We start from the raw sequence: 16,565 nt of genomic DNA on the forward strand, positions 1-16,565 counted from the left end.
TAGCTCCCTAATTGTAAAATCAGTCGGATATTTACTGGCCCTCTCAGCAGTGCTGATTGACGTCTCCCCCCACTTCTGAGAACTACTTTTGGCATCCATAACAGTACTTGGCCCCAGCTGTCCTCCTATCTCCTTCTTCCTGGCCACTTTGTGCCCGTCATTTTCAGCCTCTCTTGTTCAACTGCCTGGTCCTTACATGTCACAGGTTTCATCTGTCCATTTCGCGTTTTCTGCACTCTCTCTAAGCCTAGGTGCTGGGTGTTTGATGCTCATTCTGCCCTTGTGAGTGAGGCTGTTTACAAAACACCACTGAGCCAGGTTCACCTGGAAGTCAGCAGGAAACAGAACTCATAAGAGGCACCTGGGTTTCAGTTTGTCTGCTTATTTGTTAATTTTGAAATTTATTTATTCATCATCTTCATTTAATCCTCATTTTGAGGGCATATGCTATATTTCAAATATTAGTCCTAAAAATACAAAATGAAAAGTCAAGCTCTTACCCTCAAAGATCTTACAGTCCAGTAGAGAAGGCCAACAAACCAGCTAATGATATGAGGGCCGCACAGCAGGGTCATTCCAAAGGCCAGTCACCCGAAGGCTAGTCCACAAAGGGTGCCGGGGACCTGAACACAGGAGGCAGGAAAGATGCCACAGCCGGGTTACCTGTGGCCTAGCCTGGAAGGACAAGTAGGAATTAGCCACATCACTCCTTGCACAGTGTGTGCTCCCAGAGCGCTGGAGTGCAGCCGCCTGCGAGGGGGGTGATGAGGGATCCTGAGCTAGCCGTGCAGACGCAGACCACGAAGATTTTGTTAGGTTCAGGTTAAAGACACCAACAATTTTTTAAAACTAAGGAGCTTTGAAATATATTAAGTTGGGCAATGACTTCATTTGATTTACATTTTAGGAAGCTCTGACAGCATTTTGGAGAGCCGCTTGGAAGAGGGGTCAGACTTGTGCAGCGGGCTGTTAGCATAAGCAGGTGGGCAGTACAGCCGATGCTTGAGCAATACAGATTTGGACTTCACAGGTCTACTTGTATGCAGATTTTTTTCATTAAATATACAGTTGGCCCTCGTATCAGAGGGTTTTGCTCCACAGATTCAAACAAACACAGATGGAAGATAGTATTTTTCTTTTTCTTGTTTGTTTAAAATATGATTTTGATGATTTCAGAGAAGAAGGAAGAGGGAGACAGAGATAGAAACATCAATGATGAGAAAGAACCATCGATTGGCCATCTCCTGCACACCCCCTACTGGGGATCGAGCCCACAGGAATCAAACCGTGACCTGGTTCATGGGTCTACAGTCTACACTCAACTACTGAGCCACACTGGTCGGGCTGGAAGATAGTATTTTTCAGCTCACAGCTGGGAATCTGCAAATGCAGAGGGTTGACTGTGTGCATTGTTCTATACCATTTTATATAAGAGACATCTATACTAATGATAGATGAATATGCAAATTGTCCAGGATGCCATCACAGTAACAATAAGACTGAACAGGAGGCTACATGGAGTGACCAGGCCGGCAGGGGGCCAGTTAGGGGCGATCAGGCCAGCAGGCAGAGGCTGTTAGGGGTGATCAGGCTGGTGGGGCGGAGTAGGGGGGCAGTTAGGGGCGATCAGGCAGGCAAGTAGGTGAGCAGTTAGGAGCCAGCAGTCCTGGATTGTGAGAGGGATGTTCAACTGCTGGTTTAGGCCCAATCCCTAGGATTGATTTCAGAGAAGTCAGACATTCCCCGAGGGGTCCCGGATTGGAGAGGGTGCAGGTTGGGCTGAGGGGGGCCCCCCTCCATGCACAGATTTCATGTGCCAGGCCTCTAGTTTTATATAAATCTGAGTGTCCACAGATTTTGGTATCTGCAGGGGCCCAGGAACCAATCCCCCACAGATACCAAGGAATGACTTATTTTGGGGACAGTCAAAACTTATACTCAGATTTTTGCCTGGGTGGGGAGTCAGCACTTCTAACCCCTACTTTTTCAAAGGTCAACTGTGTAAGAGTCAGAAATAAAGCAGTGGCAGAGGAGACCGAGAGGAGTGAAGGTTTCTAAAGCTGTTGGGGAGGGTAGTGTTTCTAGGACTTAGTGATGAGTTGACTTTCAAAGATAAGGGAGAGAGGAGGTCAAAGGGAATCCCCATGTGTCAATTTAGTGACTGAGTATATATAGTGTGTCCCAAAAAATGTACAAACTTTGGGGGTGGGTGAAGGGGAGAAATCACTGTGCTTTGTTCAACCTGATGTGAAAGGATGGTTGGTGCTTTTCCTGCATTGTATCTTTTCTTACAGTTTCTTTAATAAATGGGAATTAGCCACATGTGCTCCATGCAGTGTGTGCTTCCAGATAGCTGGAACACAGTGCACACACTTTGAATACTTATAAAGGCAGTGTTTATTAAAATGCATTTCATTTTCAAAATTGAGCTATCAGCTGTTACAGTGAGCCTTTTAGTGCCAATGATATACAGAGAAACTGCTTCGGATGATCTAGTCTCAACATTATCCTTTAACACACTCAGGCATATCTCTAACTTTTAAACTTCCATTTATATGTCTTTTATTTTGCTATACTTCCCAAGAGAGGACTTTCTATAAGTTTTTACACTTATTGCTATCAAACCTAAATTCAGACGGCATTGTACCTCTCTCCCCTCCAGATGGTCATACAGACAGATATGTCTACTAAAGGTGCAGGAACTTCAACAACACAGGCCCCCGAGTCAGACATCAGATTGTAGTCGCTTGATGATGGGGTAAATGCAGGTCTGAACTGGACTCATGTCTGTTTCCAGGGAGGCCCAATCTAATGGGTAAGATACTGCATCAGAGTTTCTAGCTCCAGAGGAGGTCAAAGTCAGGCAAGTGGCCCTGGGGTGATTCTGAGGTGACCTTGTTTGGAGCTAGACCACAGCCAGCATCTAGGACAGGAAACTGGGACGAGTCATTCGGCTTTAGCATATGGTCTCACCAGACCTCATGAGGTCCTGACCAAGCGTGTTCTCAGTGGGGAAACAGATGAGCAAATCAAGGCAGAGCCCAGCACGTGGGCCAGGAAAACAGGAGTTGTTGAGGGAAAGATGAGCTTGATACTCACACAGATGCTTAAGATCCACTGCTGGCCCTTTGGATGCTGTCTAAATTATGCCCTCACATTGGTAATTCTAGCTCTTCCTGGGGATGGGTTCCCCCACATGGTGCCTGCCTGGGTTCATGTTAACTCCACACATGGGAGTTGTTAAGGGTCTTACAAGGGCTGGGAAGGAGAGGGTTGATACAGATAGATTCGCTTTATTGCCTAGAGAACTTGAACTGGTTTTCAACCCAAGTACTGTGGAGCAAGGTTTGTTAACCTTGATAATGTATGGATCTTTTTTTTCTTCCTAATTTAATTTTCTATTTATATTTAGCTTACATAAAGTATCGGATCCTGTTTAAAAGAAAAAAAATTTCAGGTACTTTGAGAAGATTCGTGTTCTCAGACATCTATATATATAAAAGCCTAAGCAACCGTTCAACTGGAGGCTGTGATACACACTGACCACCAGGGGGCAGATGCTCAATGCACAGGCACAGAAACATGAAAGAGACTGGTGAATCTCAGGGGGCAGGGGGGAAGGGGAAAGGTGGGAAGAGATTAACCAAAGATCTTAAGTGCATACTAGAGGTGGTGGGGTCCCTCAGCCTGGCCTGTGGGGATCAGACCAAAACTGGCAGTCTGGCATCCCCTGAGGCATCCCGGATGCAAGAGGGTGCAGGCCAGGCCAAGGGACCCCACCAGTACACGAATCCGTGCATCAGGCCTCTAGTGTATATAAGCAGGAAAATCACATGGACATTATCCATTTATTGTCAGTGAAATAATCATAAACATTTTTAGATTGTTTTCTAAATAAAAATACCTTTTTCTAAGAACTCATGGACCCCTGTGAATTTAGCCACAGACTCTTAGGGATTTGTGGACCTCAGGTGGAAAACATTGCTGCAGAATACTATAGTTCATTTTTAACTCATTTTTATAAGCTACATTTTGACATCTTTTAGATGCTAACTCTAGCAGCATTGCACCTGCTTAAGAAAAGTCTCAGTATTTTTAATTACTCTGAAAGAACATCAACTGCTTTTGTTTCAGAGTCTGGGTATCGGAAGTTATTAATAAATGAATGCCATTCCATCCCTAAGAACATGCATATTGCTATCTACAAAGCTAAGACAGAACATTCATAGGAACTAAGACATTCTCCTAGCCAGCACTGCACATGTGTCTTTGTATATACTTTCAAGTAACCACACCAAACAGAATCAACCCAATTGGGAATGATCTTGAAATGATTTAAATTATTTCTCAAATATTTTCTTTATAAATCCCTAGCAATATTTAATGCCTAGTTCTTTGTCTATTAAAAATATTAATTCTAGAAGAATTTGGATAATGATATTGGAGAATATTTATAAGACTGGCCAAAGGAGGAGGAGGAAGAAAAGGGGGATCCATGGTAGAATTTTCAATGACAAGGGGAAATAAGGTCCAGAAGAAAGAGCTGGACTTTGGTACAATGGTGGTGGTGCCCATCATTACATCTTCTGTGTGGTAAGAAGTGAACAAGCCACCAGTGAACTAAAGCAATGAAAACCTTTGTTTTATTATTCTTTTTTAATCCTCACCCGACCATGTGATTTTTTTATTTTAAAGAGGAAGGGAGAGTGAGAAACAGCGATTGGCTGCCTCCTATACTCTTCCCCTTGCCCCCTACACCCAGTCTTGGTGGTGGTATATTAAGAAAAGAAAGAATGAAAGCTCACATAATGAGTCTGTTTGGGGTTAGTGGTAAAGGGGGGTTATATATTGTGAACTAAGGGATTTTTGTTTTATTTTTTTTGTTGTGTGTGTGTTTTTAAATATGTTTTTATTGATTTGAGAGAGAGAAGAAGGGAAAGGAAGAGAGAGAGAGAGAGAGAGAGAGAGAGAGAGAAACATCTATGTGAGATAGAAACATCTATTGATTGCCTCCCATAACCCGGTACCAAAGCCATAAGCTGAGCATGTGCCCTGACTGGGAATTGAACCAGCGACCTTTTGGTACAAGAGATGATACTCAACCAACTGAGCCACACCAGCCAGGGCATGAACAGATGTTTTAATAACAGTTGGCTATAATCACTCCTTGCCATGTCTGGCACTAAAAATGGGGGGGGGGGGATTACCACTGAATAAAAGTGACAAGAATGAAGAGAAAAACAATGAAGCAGAAATTTCAGGCAACATAAGATTTAGAGACCAAGGGTTATGCTACTGCCCCTTTCTTCTCTATTCAAAATAATATTACAAGCCTGCTTAGGAGATTCCTTCTCTGTCTTCATTGTATCCAAGAATACTTGCAAACCCATTCCTACCACCACTCTCTGTCAAGAGCGGGGCAAGAGCTTCAGCCTGTGCTGCTCCATGGTTAGAGTGTCAGCCTGCGCACCAAAGGGTGTGCATTCGAGGGCATGTACCTGGGTTGCAGGTTCAATCCCTGGCCCTGATTGGGGCACAAGTGGGAGGCAACCAGTCGATGTGTCCCTCACATCAATGTTTCTCTCTCTTTCTCTCGCCTCCCTTCTACTCTTTCTAAAAAATCTATGGGGAAAATATCTCCATGTGAGGATTAACAAAAGAAAAAAAAAGAGTGGGGGCAGAGGGAGGACTTTACCACCTCTTTTGAGGCTCCTGGGGGCAAGCAGAGCCCAATGGCCGCTTTGATGTGAGTCTAACAGGTTCTTTCCTCTTTTTCAGTAGCCACATAGGACAGCAAATTGGCAATTTTTTTATCCTCACCTAAGGATATGTTTTCATTGATTTTTGATTTTTTTTAGAGAGAGGGAGGAAGGGAGAGAGAGAAACATCTATGTAAGAGAAACATCAATTGTTTGCCTCCCACAGGCGCCCCCAACCCAGGGGTCAAACTCACAACCTTTTGGTGTATGGGACAGTTCTCCAACCGAGCCACCAGGCTAGGGCCAAATTGGCAATTTTTACAAAAATATTTTTCACACAAACTTTGCAAACTGCAGACTTTATTTGTTGCAGTAATATGAAATGGATCTTTCTGGGAAAGTGAGCGCAGGCAGTGTAACTGACTTCACAGAATACCTAACAGCCATGGTTTGCAAATCCCTTTCATGTCCTATTGATACATGGAGCTCGGGGTGCGGGCTCTTCCTGTGGGTTCTTATCCTACAAAGTTTGAAGAATAAAATTCGTGGCTCAAGATTTTAAATAAAAATGTGTAAGTTTATTGGAAGCATGTACAAACTCCCCCTGGGCAGGGATCCCCAAAGGGAACACCCTGGGTAGGGGTCCCAAAATGGGAAAAGCCTGCTTGCTCTCTCTAATGGGAAAAAAAATCAATCTTCTGAGTTTCTTTGTCTCTGGGTTTATAAATGCTGGGAGTTCTTTGTCTGAACATGACCCTTTCTTCCTTCATGTATGTCCTGTGTTTTCCTAATTGGTCACTCTCTTACATAGTATCAGTTTCAAAGTTCAAAGCCCACCTGGTGCCCCCCTTATCTTGCAACACCTCTATCCTCTGTGAATGTATACTTCACCCTGCCCCTTACCTTCTGACATTTCTCTCCTCTGTAAAAGTAAGATAAGCATTCTGGCTGCCCCAAGCCCTCACCTATGCATTCCTCTCCCATGGACCCCCTCCACTCCCCATATTCCCTAACTGCCTGTCCTGTCTCTAAAATTCCTTTCACTAGAAGAAAGGAAAAACCCATTTTATGGTTAGGGTTGGAAGCTTTAAGCCTTATGTGGACAAGGGTCACTTAGGACAGCGGTTCTCAACCTGTGGGTCGTGGGGGTCGAACGACCCTTTCACAGCGGTCGCCTAAGACCATTGAAAAACACATATATAATTACATTGTTTTTGTGATTAATCACTATGCTTTAATTATGTTCAATTTGTAACAATGAAAATACATCCTGCATATCAGATATTTACATTACGATTCATAACAGTAGCAAAATTACAGTTATGAAGTAGCAACGAAAATAATTTTATGGTTGGGGGTCACCACAACATGAGGAACTGTATTAAAGGGTCGCGGCATCAGGAAGGTTGAGGACCACTGTCTTAGGACATTTGGTCTTTGGGCTGCTAACTGCATTGCTTTTTGTGTGCTCCTCTTTTTTCAGTCCTCTAACTTTTCTGTCTTTCCTTTCTCCTTTGCTTATTTCTCCCGTTTCTTTTCCCTACTGTTTATCTTAGGCTAGTCACTGGTGATCCTGAGACACCCCCAGAAGCTGCCTGGCTCTGCTTTAGAAAGCACGTCTTCAACTCCCTTCAGCTTAGATCTTCTCAGGGTTTCTACTGGCTTCAGCAGCCTCACTCCTCAGAGCAGGAGGCCCCGGTGGCCTTGTGGGCAGCAGCGTAAGCAGTCTGAGGCCCTGTGGGACTGCACAGGCCCCAGGTAACCTTTTGTGCTCTCATCTGGCCTGTGTTCAATGAACTCAAGTGACCTTTGCCAGCCTTGGACGACAAAGGAAGTAATCAAGTTTGGAAATGTGCCTGGGGGAGGGGCCGGCTGAGCCTTCCAGCTGGGCCGCACCAGCCACAAGACCAAATAAGGGTGTGCAAGCCGCCCGTCTGTGTCTGTACAAAAGTTCAGAGTGCAGTGTGCAAAAGTGGGACTTGGTTTTCAGAGAGATAAGCTGTTACCCAACCCCGGTGGAGCTGCAGCGGCAGTGCCTGTGCAGCCAGCCCCTTTCCGCAGGGCTGCGGCTGGGAGGGGAGGCCTGGCCCGCGGGGCTTTCCCCAGGGAGAGTGGGGAAGGGGCTTTCCTTGCAGGGCTTTGTGACTTGTGACTGAAGGAACTGACAACCCACAGGTTTTACCCAGCATTTCCATGGCTGCTGACAGGGTTCCAGAGGCAGCCAGGGTGAGTCATTAGCGTGTAGAGAAGGTCAGAGTGTGAGGACTCAGCCAGCAGGAAAGCAAACGTTGTGTTTATGAGCCCACACAGGCCAGCGGTCTGACTTGTTTACTGAACATAAAGGTCTAGGGCAGGGCCAAGTTTGGGGCACTTCCCAGCAGTGTTAACACTATGTTTGCTAAACACACCCCAGGGTAGGGCCTGTGAGGATTGTAGTTATTGGACCAAAAGATTGGCAGAAGTCGGCTTCCTCTGTTGTGTTTGATAGCTTGCAAACACCCACCTCCTTCTCGGAGGCCTTCCAGCCGGACACAGTGCCGCAGTCTCCCTGAGGTGCTTCCCGTGGCACCCACTGACTGAGGGCAGCACCGTGAGCAAGAGATGCTGCTACCCCAGCCTGGCTCTCTCCCTCCTACCCAGCCCTCTCCTTCCCCCTGCAAATCCTTCGCATCCTGCAGTCAAGCCGCCATGCAAAGCTCGCTCTACTGGGCCTGCAGCTTCTTGAGGGAAGGGAACAGGGTTTGTGTTCATGTTTGTATCCCTAAACCTTAACCCCAGGCTTGTGTGCCTAGTCCCGAGGGGCTCCAGGGCAGTGCTTCATTCTCTCAGAACCCTGCTTGGGCGGGTGGGGGGGACCTTCAGATCCCTCCTCCCAGCCTGGGCTGTATGCTGGGGTCTGGCTGGTGCCACCTGACAGCTGCTCACCTAAGGCCCTGTTCTGCACCCCCTCCTTTCTGCTCTAGGTTTTCTCTGTCATTGCTCAGAGACTCAGGTGCCCAAGCCTGCTCACCCCTCAAGTGTTGAAAAGTTAACACCCTGTGAAGATAAATAGCTCTTTCTCCTCTGGACAGCTGAGCAGTTCTGAGATGCTTTCATACAACTTCAAACAGTCCCATGAGATCACGCAGCCAATGCCCATGCAGAGGTCAAGTTGATAAAGCGTCCTGTGTGGATTCTCCCTCCCTCTGTCACTCCTGCTTCCAGGGGTCACACACCCCAATAACATACACACGCACCATAGGCTCTGCTTTCTGGGAAACCCAGATGAGGATATCTGCAGAATCTGACACATCCAGAGCCCTTTCTCTAGAAGTTCTCTCGCAAACTTACTTTGCTTTCAAAATTCAATTCCTCTAAATACATTTCTACTTTCACATGTCTCATTCTTCTAGACTGGGAAGTCAAAACCAAAATTAAACTTGAGTAACTTGTGGATTTTCTTATTTTGTGTTGCATTAAATTCCTTACCTTAGGTGTATCTATACTTCCTTTATTTTTGCTTTGAAAATGCCCCCAAACTCTGTGAACTTGAGCATTTCTCATAAGCCACAACACAGGAGGTTAGAGGAATCTCTCCCTGGTGGCAGAACAGCAGAACTTCAGACCTCCTCCCTTTAATGGCCATGACATTGGCATCTCTGCCTGAGCTGACTTTGACTTTTAGGCTTCTCTACTTATTTCCTTAGAGTAAATTTCTAGAAAGATAAGATCAAAGGCACAAATAATCACATATAACCAAACTGCTCTCTCACTGAAGCAATTTAAACTCCCACCAGCCATCTAGAGCAGCGCCTTTCCCTGTGCCCTTCTCCACACAGATGTCCTGCTTTAATTTAGCATTTCTGTGATTCTTTCTGAAAATTGGAAGAATATATGTTGGCAGCTTACATTTCTTGTTTTATAAAATACCTGTTTCTTTAAATAATCTTTTTTTAAATATTTTTTTATTGATTACAAGGGGAAGGGAGGAGAGAGAGATAGAGACATCAATGATGAGAGAGACTCATTGATCAGTTGCCTCCTGCACACCCCACACTGGGGATCAAGCCTGCAACCTGGGCATGTGCCCTGACTGGGAATCGAACCGTAACCTCCTGGTTCATAGGTTGACGCTCAACCACTGAGCCATGCCGGCCGGGCTCTTTAAACAATCTTTAACAGGCTTTAGATATTTATCGTATTGTTGAAAGTATTCCAGATGTCCCCTTTTCCCCCCCATTGACCCCCCCTCTACCCCACAATCCCCTCAGACCTTCATCACCCTATTGTCTGTGTTCATGCATTATGCATATAAATCCTTTGGTTATACCCACACCTCAACCCCTGGCTTCCGTCTGAGATTCCTTAATCCGTTACATGCAATTTATTTTGTTCTCTATTATTATTTTTAATTTAAATTCTTTATTGTTTAAGGTATTACATGAGTCTCGTTTTTCTCCCATTGACCTCTCCCTGGCCACTCCCACCCCCAGCACAGGCTCTCACCCCACTACTGTCTGTGTCCATGGGTTATGCTTATATGCATGCATACAAGTCTTATGGTTGATCTGTTACACCCGCCCCCACTCCTTCCCTCTGAGGTTTGAGGGGTCTGACAGTCTGTTCGATGCTTCTATGTATGTCTCTGGATCTATTTTTGTTCATTAGTTTATGTTGTTCATTATTTTCCACATATGAGTGAGATCATGTGACACTTGTCTTTCTCTGACTGGCTTATTTCTTTAATAGACTTTTTATGGTTTCTAAATTTTTTTTAATTTACTGATTTGAGAGAGAGAGAGAGACATCGATTTGTTATTCCACTTATTTGTGCATTCATTGGTTGATTCTTGTATATGCTTTGACCAGGGATCGAACCCATAATCTCGGCACATCGAGACAATGCTCCAACCAACTGAGCTACCCGGCCAGGGCCACCTTTTTAATGTTTTAAGCAGTCCTCACACCTCCTTTGTGAAGGACCTTGGAAGTTCTGCCTTTATTCCCAGTTCTCTATTACTGCCTTCTTATCAGGACGCATCACCTGGTTGATTTGAGATATAGAGTGAAGACCTAATAAAAAGAACTCAGGTCTCTAACTTGGAAAGTCTGGGTACAAGGTCACTCGCCAGATATTGCAGAGATCTAGTCTTATTTCTGAGCTGAGAGCACTCCACAGGCTGGAATCTCCCGAAAGAGGGGGAGCACATGGAGTAAGGGCCATACCACCCAGCTGCTGCAGTTCCCTGGCTTTCCTGGTCCTCAGAGCCTCTGAGTGGTCATCTCTGTTTTACTTGCCAAACCTGGGTTTCAGCCCATTATATCCCTCTGCCTCAGCTTTACATCTCAGCAAACCTACCGGGCACATCAGCACCTGAGAGATTGCCATACTCTTTCATTAACATTGCAATAAGAACCAGGAAGAACGTTGCTAACAAGTAAAGAAAGTTTCTAGGCTGGGTAACTTTATTACCATTCCCTGTAGCGCTGTAGGCCTACACAAACCTGGGATGGTAACTAACTGCTGAATACCTGACTATTGTTGAAGCCAGTCTGCTGCAGGGTTCACATTTCAGGTCAAATAGGGAGGGTGATTCCTGGCTTTAAATCTAAAGCTTGACTGCTCTGAGGCTTGACTACTGCTTTCATACTGGCTTTGGTTTACATACATGTGGTTCCGAGGAGAAAGGTTGGCCTATAAAAACACTCCCTTAATGCTGCACTTCTTGCAGTTAACACACTTTCCATCTACTCTCCATAACAGGATTCTTGAGAGATCTACACATGTTCACTTCACCTTTGACTCAGAAAGTACATTTTTATCATGTTATCCCAAAAACATATGGGATATGTGAGAGATGCATACAAAGAGTTATGTATAAGGATGCTCATTACAACCTTTTACTTTACTAAAAATTGGAAACTGCCTAAATAATCAATAAAATGGAGACTTTAAAAATTTACGTCATATGTAAATCAGGATTTGGTAATGCGGCAAATGACAGAAAACCCCAGTAACTGCAACAGGAAAAGGTGTGCTGCCTGAGGCTGTTGTGAGGGTTGCATTCTTTTTTGTCACTGTTGTGTCTGGCCTTCGTTCCCTAATATGACTTCATGGACCAAGATGGCTACTTCAGCCCTAGTCCTCAGACACAAACCCCAGCCAGCACGAGGGACAGCACTGAGAACGATGGGTCAGAGGTCGTTCACCAGCTGTCTCTTGCAACATTTCTGTTTACATTCTGCCAGCATGTTTATCTAAGGCGTAATTGTTAATCCATCAGAAAAGAAAGCAACTTTGCAGAAGTTTTCATTTGAACCCAAGCCTTGAGTTGATTAGGGTTGAACGTGAGGCCAAGGACAAGTCAGGCAGTTGATCTAGAAGGAGTTACTTTTTTTTTTTTTTTTTTTTTTTAATGAGGACACTTCTAAGAAAGCTCCTTTCTTTCTTTTTTTAAAATATATTTTATTGATTTTTTACAGAGAGGAAGGGAGAGGGATAGAGAGTTAGAAACATCGATGAGAGAGAAACATCGATCAGCTGCCTCCTGCACACCTTCTACTGAGGATGTGCCCGCAACCAAGGTACATGCCCTTGACCGGAATCGAACCTGGGACCTTTCAGTCTGCAGGCCAACACTCTATCCACTGAGCCAAACCGGTTAGGGCTGAAGTTACTTTTTTTACATTTATCTGAAGTTTCCCAGTGTCAAATTTTATGTTTGCCTGCCTTGAGGAAAGATGATCCATTGAGATACCTTGCTGCCCTCTGCACTTTATACAGTTTTTACCCCTTATTTGTTTTATCAAGTTGCTAACTTCCAAAGCTCTTACTTGTATGTTTCAACCCTCGTTCTGGTGGGTATAGCAGCCTTTGGCTCCGCCAAATATATGCAAAACACTAGTAAAATGTAGAAGTTCAAAACATTTACTAAAAAAATCACTAAATTGTGCATTTATATTTATTTTTAAACATTTTTTATTTTAAAACATTTTTATTGATTTCAGAGAGGAAGGGAGAGGGAGAGATAGAAACATCAATGATGAGAGAGAATCATTGATTGGCTGCCTCCTGCACGCCCCACACTGGGGATCAAGCCCACAATCCTGGGCATGTGCACTGATCAGGAATCAAACCTTGTGGACCTTCTGTTTCATAGGTCGATGCTCAACCACTGAGCCATGCCACTTGGGCTAAATTGTGCATTTTAAATGGGTAGATTTTATAGTATGTAAATTATACCAATAAAGTAGTTTTTAAATATACAGAAAAAAATAAAATGTAGGGTGAGTAGATAAGACCAGTGATCTCCAAATACAGGGTAGAGCCAAAGTAGATTTAGAGCTATGAGTACACAAAACACAGTTTAGTTTGGTATTATTATTCATTCATTACTGCATTATTGTCCACAGAACAACAGTAAACCTACTTTTGTCCCACTCTGTATTTTTTATCATAATCCCCTGAAAAAAAGAAATGAAATTTGAGTATGCGTTTCCGTATTTGTGGGCTTATTCGTTTAAATTGTGTACACATTAAACTCTGTTATATGATATAAAATAGCTAAAAAAAATAGAAATTTAAACAGATAGAAAAATATAGATATAGAAATTCTAGTGATGTCTTGCTTTCCCTCCACGGATCGTCTTGCACGTCTCCTGGACCACTGGCCCAGGCGGTCGGCGCAGAGCTCTGCAAGGGACTCCAGAGCAGGAAAGAAAGGGGGGTTCTTTTTTTTTAAGACGCTGGCATTGGGCTAGTGCCTCAGTGATAGCCACTACTTTGACATTTACATACGCCTCGACAGTCTTTAAATGCTTCCTCTCACGCATCATCTTATTTGCTCTGTAAAGAGAAATGAAGTGGATCAAAATAGGAGGCAGATTGGGAAGAATCTTGAGTGCCTTACCAGAGGAGTCTGGACTTGATTGTAAGAGCAGTGCGGCCATATCGATGTGTCCGATTACAGAGGGGACACGTACAGTCCAAGAGCCCCTCTGATGGGCTTTCCTCTGCCCGGTGAGAGGCAGAGGCGCTGAGGGAGCGGCCTGGAGTTGCACCTGTCCTATGGCCCTGCTCTGAGTGACGTGCCCTGGATCAGCAGGCCGGAGTCTCCAGATGATGCAGGCCACGGTGGCTCGCCCACTCGGGGACTCATCTTTCAGAACCAGGGATTAGTAGGCTTAGCCTCCACTGCCCACCCTTTTCCTTAGCCTGCTGCTCCATCCACACGACTACTATTGGTTTCCAGAAGGATGCCATACATTTCGTGGGCCTCCCCACCAGGAGTGTGCATGCAGCTGTTTTCACACCAAGGTATTTTCCCCTGATTCCTGTCTCTTTTCCTCCAGCAGCCAGAGCTCAGCAGCTCATGTTCTACATACCGTAGTTACCTCTATTTCCAGGGAGTAGGGCTAGGCTTGTACTGTCTCTGTTATCTCCCTGTCTGTCCCCACCAGTTGAGCTTCCTGTCCTGTTTACTACAGGTGCAGTATGAGAGCCATGTGGATGCTGCTTTGAAAGGCCTAAAGCTTCCTGCCCTCCACAGAAGGCACCGAGGGCTTTGGTAGAGATAGCAGTGAAGCGGTAGAAATAACTATACTATATATATATATATTTTTTTTAATATAAATAGCCATATTATTTAGTGCTAAGGCTCATGCCACTTTCATGCTAAAAACCTTCAGGGACTCTCCCTTGACCAAAGTCCCAGGAGGGTCAGTGAGTGGCTTTTGTCCACAGAGAGATTAGAGCAGCCTGCCAGGCGGGGAGCAGTGAGAGCCTGGTGCCCTGGGTCACGCCGTGGGTGTTGCCACAGGGCCTGAGCCAAAGAGAGATGGATATCTCTTTATAATTCCTTCAAGAAGGGGTTCAAGTTGAGGCCTTGGCCTGTGTCAGGTGATGCCATAGATCCATGCACCAGAACGGGACAGGAGGACACAGGTCCGTGGTCTGGACAATGCAGACACAGACCCGGTGCAGAGCCAGCTGCAGAGATTGCTGGCCGAGGCAGGCCATGCGGTGCCTCATTGCGGGTGGCATGTTGCTGGCGCCCTAGTGATAGAGCATCTTGGTTTTGCATCAGAAAACCTGGTTCAGACCCCACTTTAACAACCTTTCAAGCAAGCCACTTAATGTCTCTTAAAAGGATGTCCGCGAGGTGGAATGAAGTGACACGCCTTTGAACTCTCATTTAAAACACTATTACTGTTACTCTTATAAAGACACATGTCACTCCGTGCCAGGTTGGCTCTTACTGACCATCTGTCTCAAGTTGTAGACAAAGCGTTGTCTCATCGATGTCTGTTTCTTCCCCTCAGCAACGAGCCCAAAGCTCCCAGCATGTTCTGTGGGGTTGTCCATCGATTTCTAGTTGTGTGCTGTTTCTAACATTTACCTCTTTCAACAGAAATCTGGTTGTTACGGCAGCCCCCCGACAATTCCTGTCACAAAACGGGCGCCCACCCGCAGAGCTTAGGGAGAGGTTTGCACCTGGTTAGAAATGGTGCTCAAGTTGTGCTTCTTCCTTCCAGGGATTTCCCAGATGACCCGGGTGTGCAGTGGGACACAGAGCATGTGGCCAGCGTCCTCCTCCAGCACATAGAAGTGAATGACATCAACCTGGTACGGGACACCCTCCCAGTCACACCTTTCCTGTGGCCACCCTCCCCTCCCCCCCACCCCCCAGCCCATCTCCAGGGCCACTCCAAAAGAGGGAACCCTCCACGCTCTCTCTCAAACCTCCTGATGACAACACACCTTTTGGGAGACTAAGTGACCAAACTGCCAGCGCTCGGAGGCAGGGGCCTTTCCGTGGTGTCCTCTGTCCTGCCACCTAAAAGCTCAGGCCCCCAGGAGCCTGGCCTGCAACTCTCATTTGTACAAAACGCCCCCTTTCACCGAGCATTTTCACATTTAGAGTACTGTTTTAACTTCAGAGGTAAAGGTTATAATCTCATTTTACATCAAGGAAATTGAGTTTCCAGAGGCTGGCAGCTAGCCCAAGTTCAGCAAGTGGCAAAATTAGAATTTTCATCCTCAGTTTCAAAAAAACACAAGGATAAATTCACACCCACGGGGAGAACATTTGAGACCGCCATAGAGGAAATTCACACTCACCTGCAGGGGTGGGCACGCCTGGGAACCCCATCCGCTCTCCCAGGATTGGCGGGAACGGGCCTCGCCAGTGGTCAAGTTTAAGCCTGCTTACCGTCTACTTCTAAAACAATAAGAATAAGAGCCCTTTGTGAGTTGACACCTAAAATCTGGCCATTTAAAGTCCAAGCCATTTAAACACTGAGTTCGATAAGGCCTCGTTGAAAGGTGAGCCCTTCTGCAGAGAGCCACGCTAGGCTTTCGTCTTGATGAATTCGCTGAGGGAAGTGATTATTGGGCCGTTCGTAAGACAGATTTTAATTGATTTATTGGTCAGACCGTCTTTTTTCTGATGACAGAAGATGTCGTGGTCAGCTGTCTTTGTGTGAATGGCAACAGAGCACCTGCCTGGCTCCCTCCTTATCCCATCAGGTGGAGTGGCTCATCTCTGTCATGCTCAGTGCAGTGACTTTGTTTTCTTTCCTGGCTGGAAAGTGTGGACCAGAGCTTGCACCTCTCACCTGTTGACAACACACCTGGGGGTCTGAGTGTGAAAACCGGAGGGCTGTGGCCCTGGGCTTAGGAGTCCAACTCCCTGCTATATATTATTGATTTTTTACAGAGCGGAAGGGAGAAGGAGAAGGAGAGGGATTTAGAAACATTGATCAGCTGCCTCCTGCACACTCCCTACTGGGGATGTGCCCGCAACCAAGGTACATGCCCTTGACCGGAATCGAACCTAGGACCCTTCAGTCCGCAGACTGACACGCTATCCACTGAGCCAAACCGGT

General features: G+C 45.5%; 1 protein-coding gene across 3 annotated transcripts in view; it reads left to right on the plus strand.

Moving 5' to 3' along the window:
* PIGL (phosphatidylinositol glycan anchor biosynthesis class L) overlaps positions 1 to 16,565 on the plus strand; it is a 65,412-nt gene that overhangs the window by 34,274 nt on the left and 14,573 nt on the right. For all 3 annotated transcript variants that reach the window (XM_036296364.1, XM_036296366.1, XM_036296365.1), the window contains one exon: positions 15,213 to 15,303. In XM_036296364.1, the coding sequence (XP_036152257.1) occupies positions 15,213 to 15,303 (91 nt within the window). The remainder of the gene's footprint in view (positions 1 to 15,212; positions 15,304 to 16,565) is intronic.

The sequence above is a fragment of the Myotis myotis genome, unplaced genomic scaffold (assembly GCF_014108235.1).
Source record: "Myotis myotis isolate mMyoMyo1 unplaced genomic scaffold, mMyoMyo1.p scaffold_m19_p_29, whole genome shotgun sequence".
NCBI classification, from domain to species: domain Eukaryota; kingdom Metazoa; phylum Chordata; class Mammalia; order Chiroptera; family Vespertilionidae; genus Myotis; species Myotis myotis.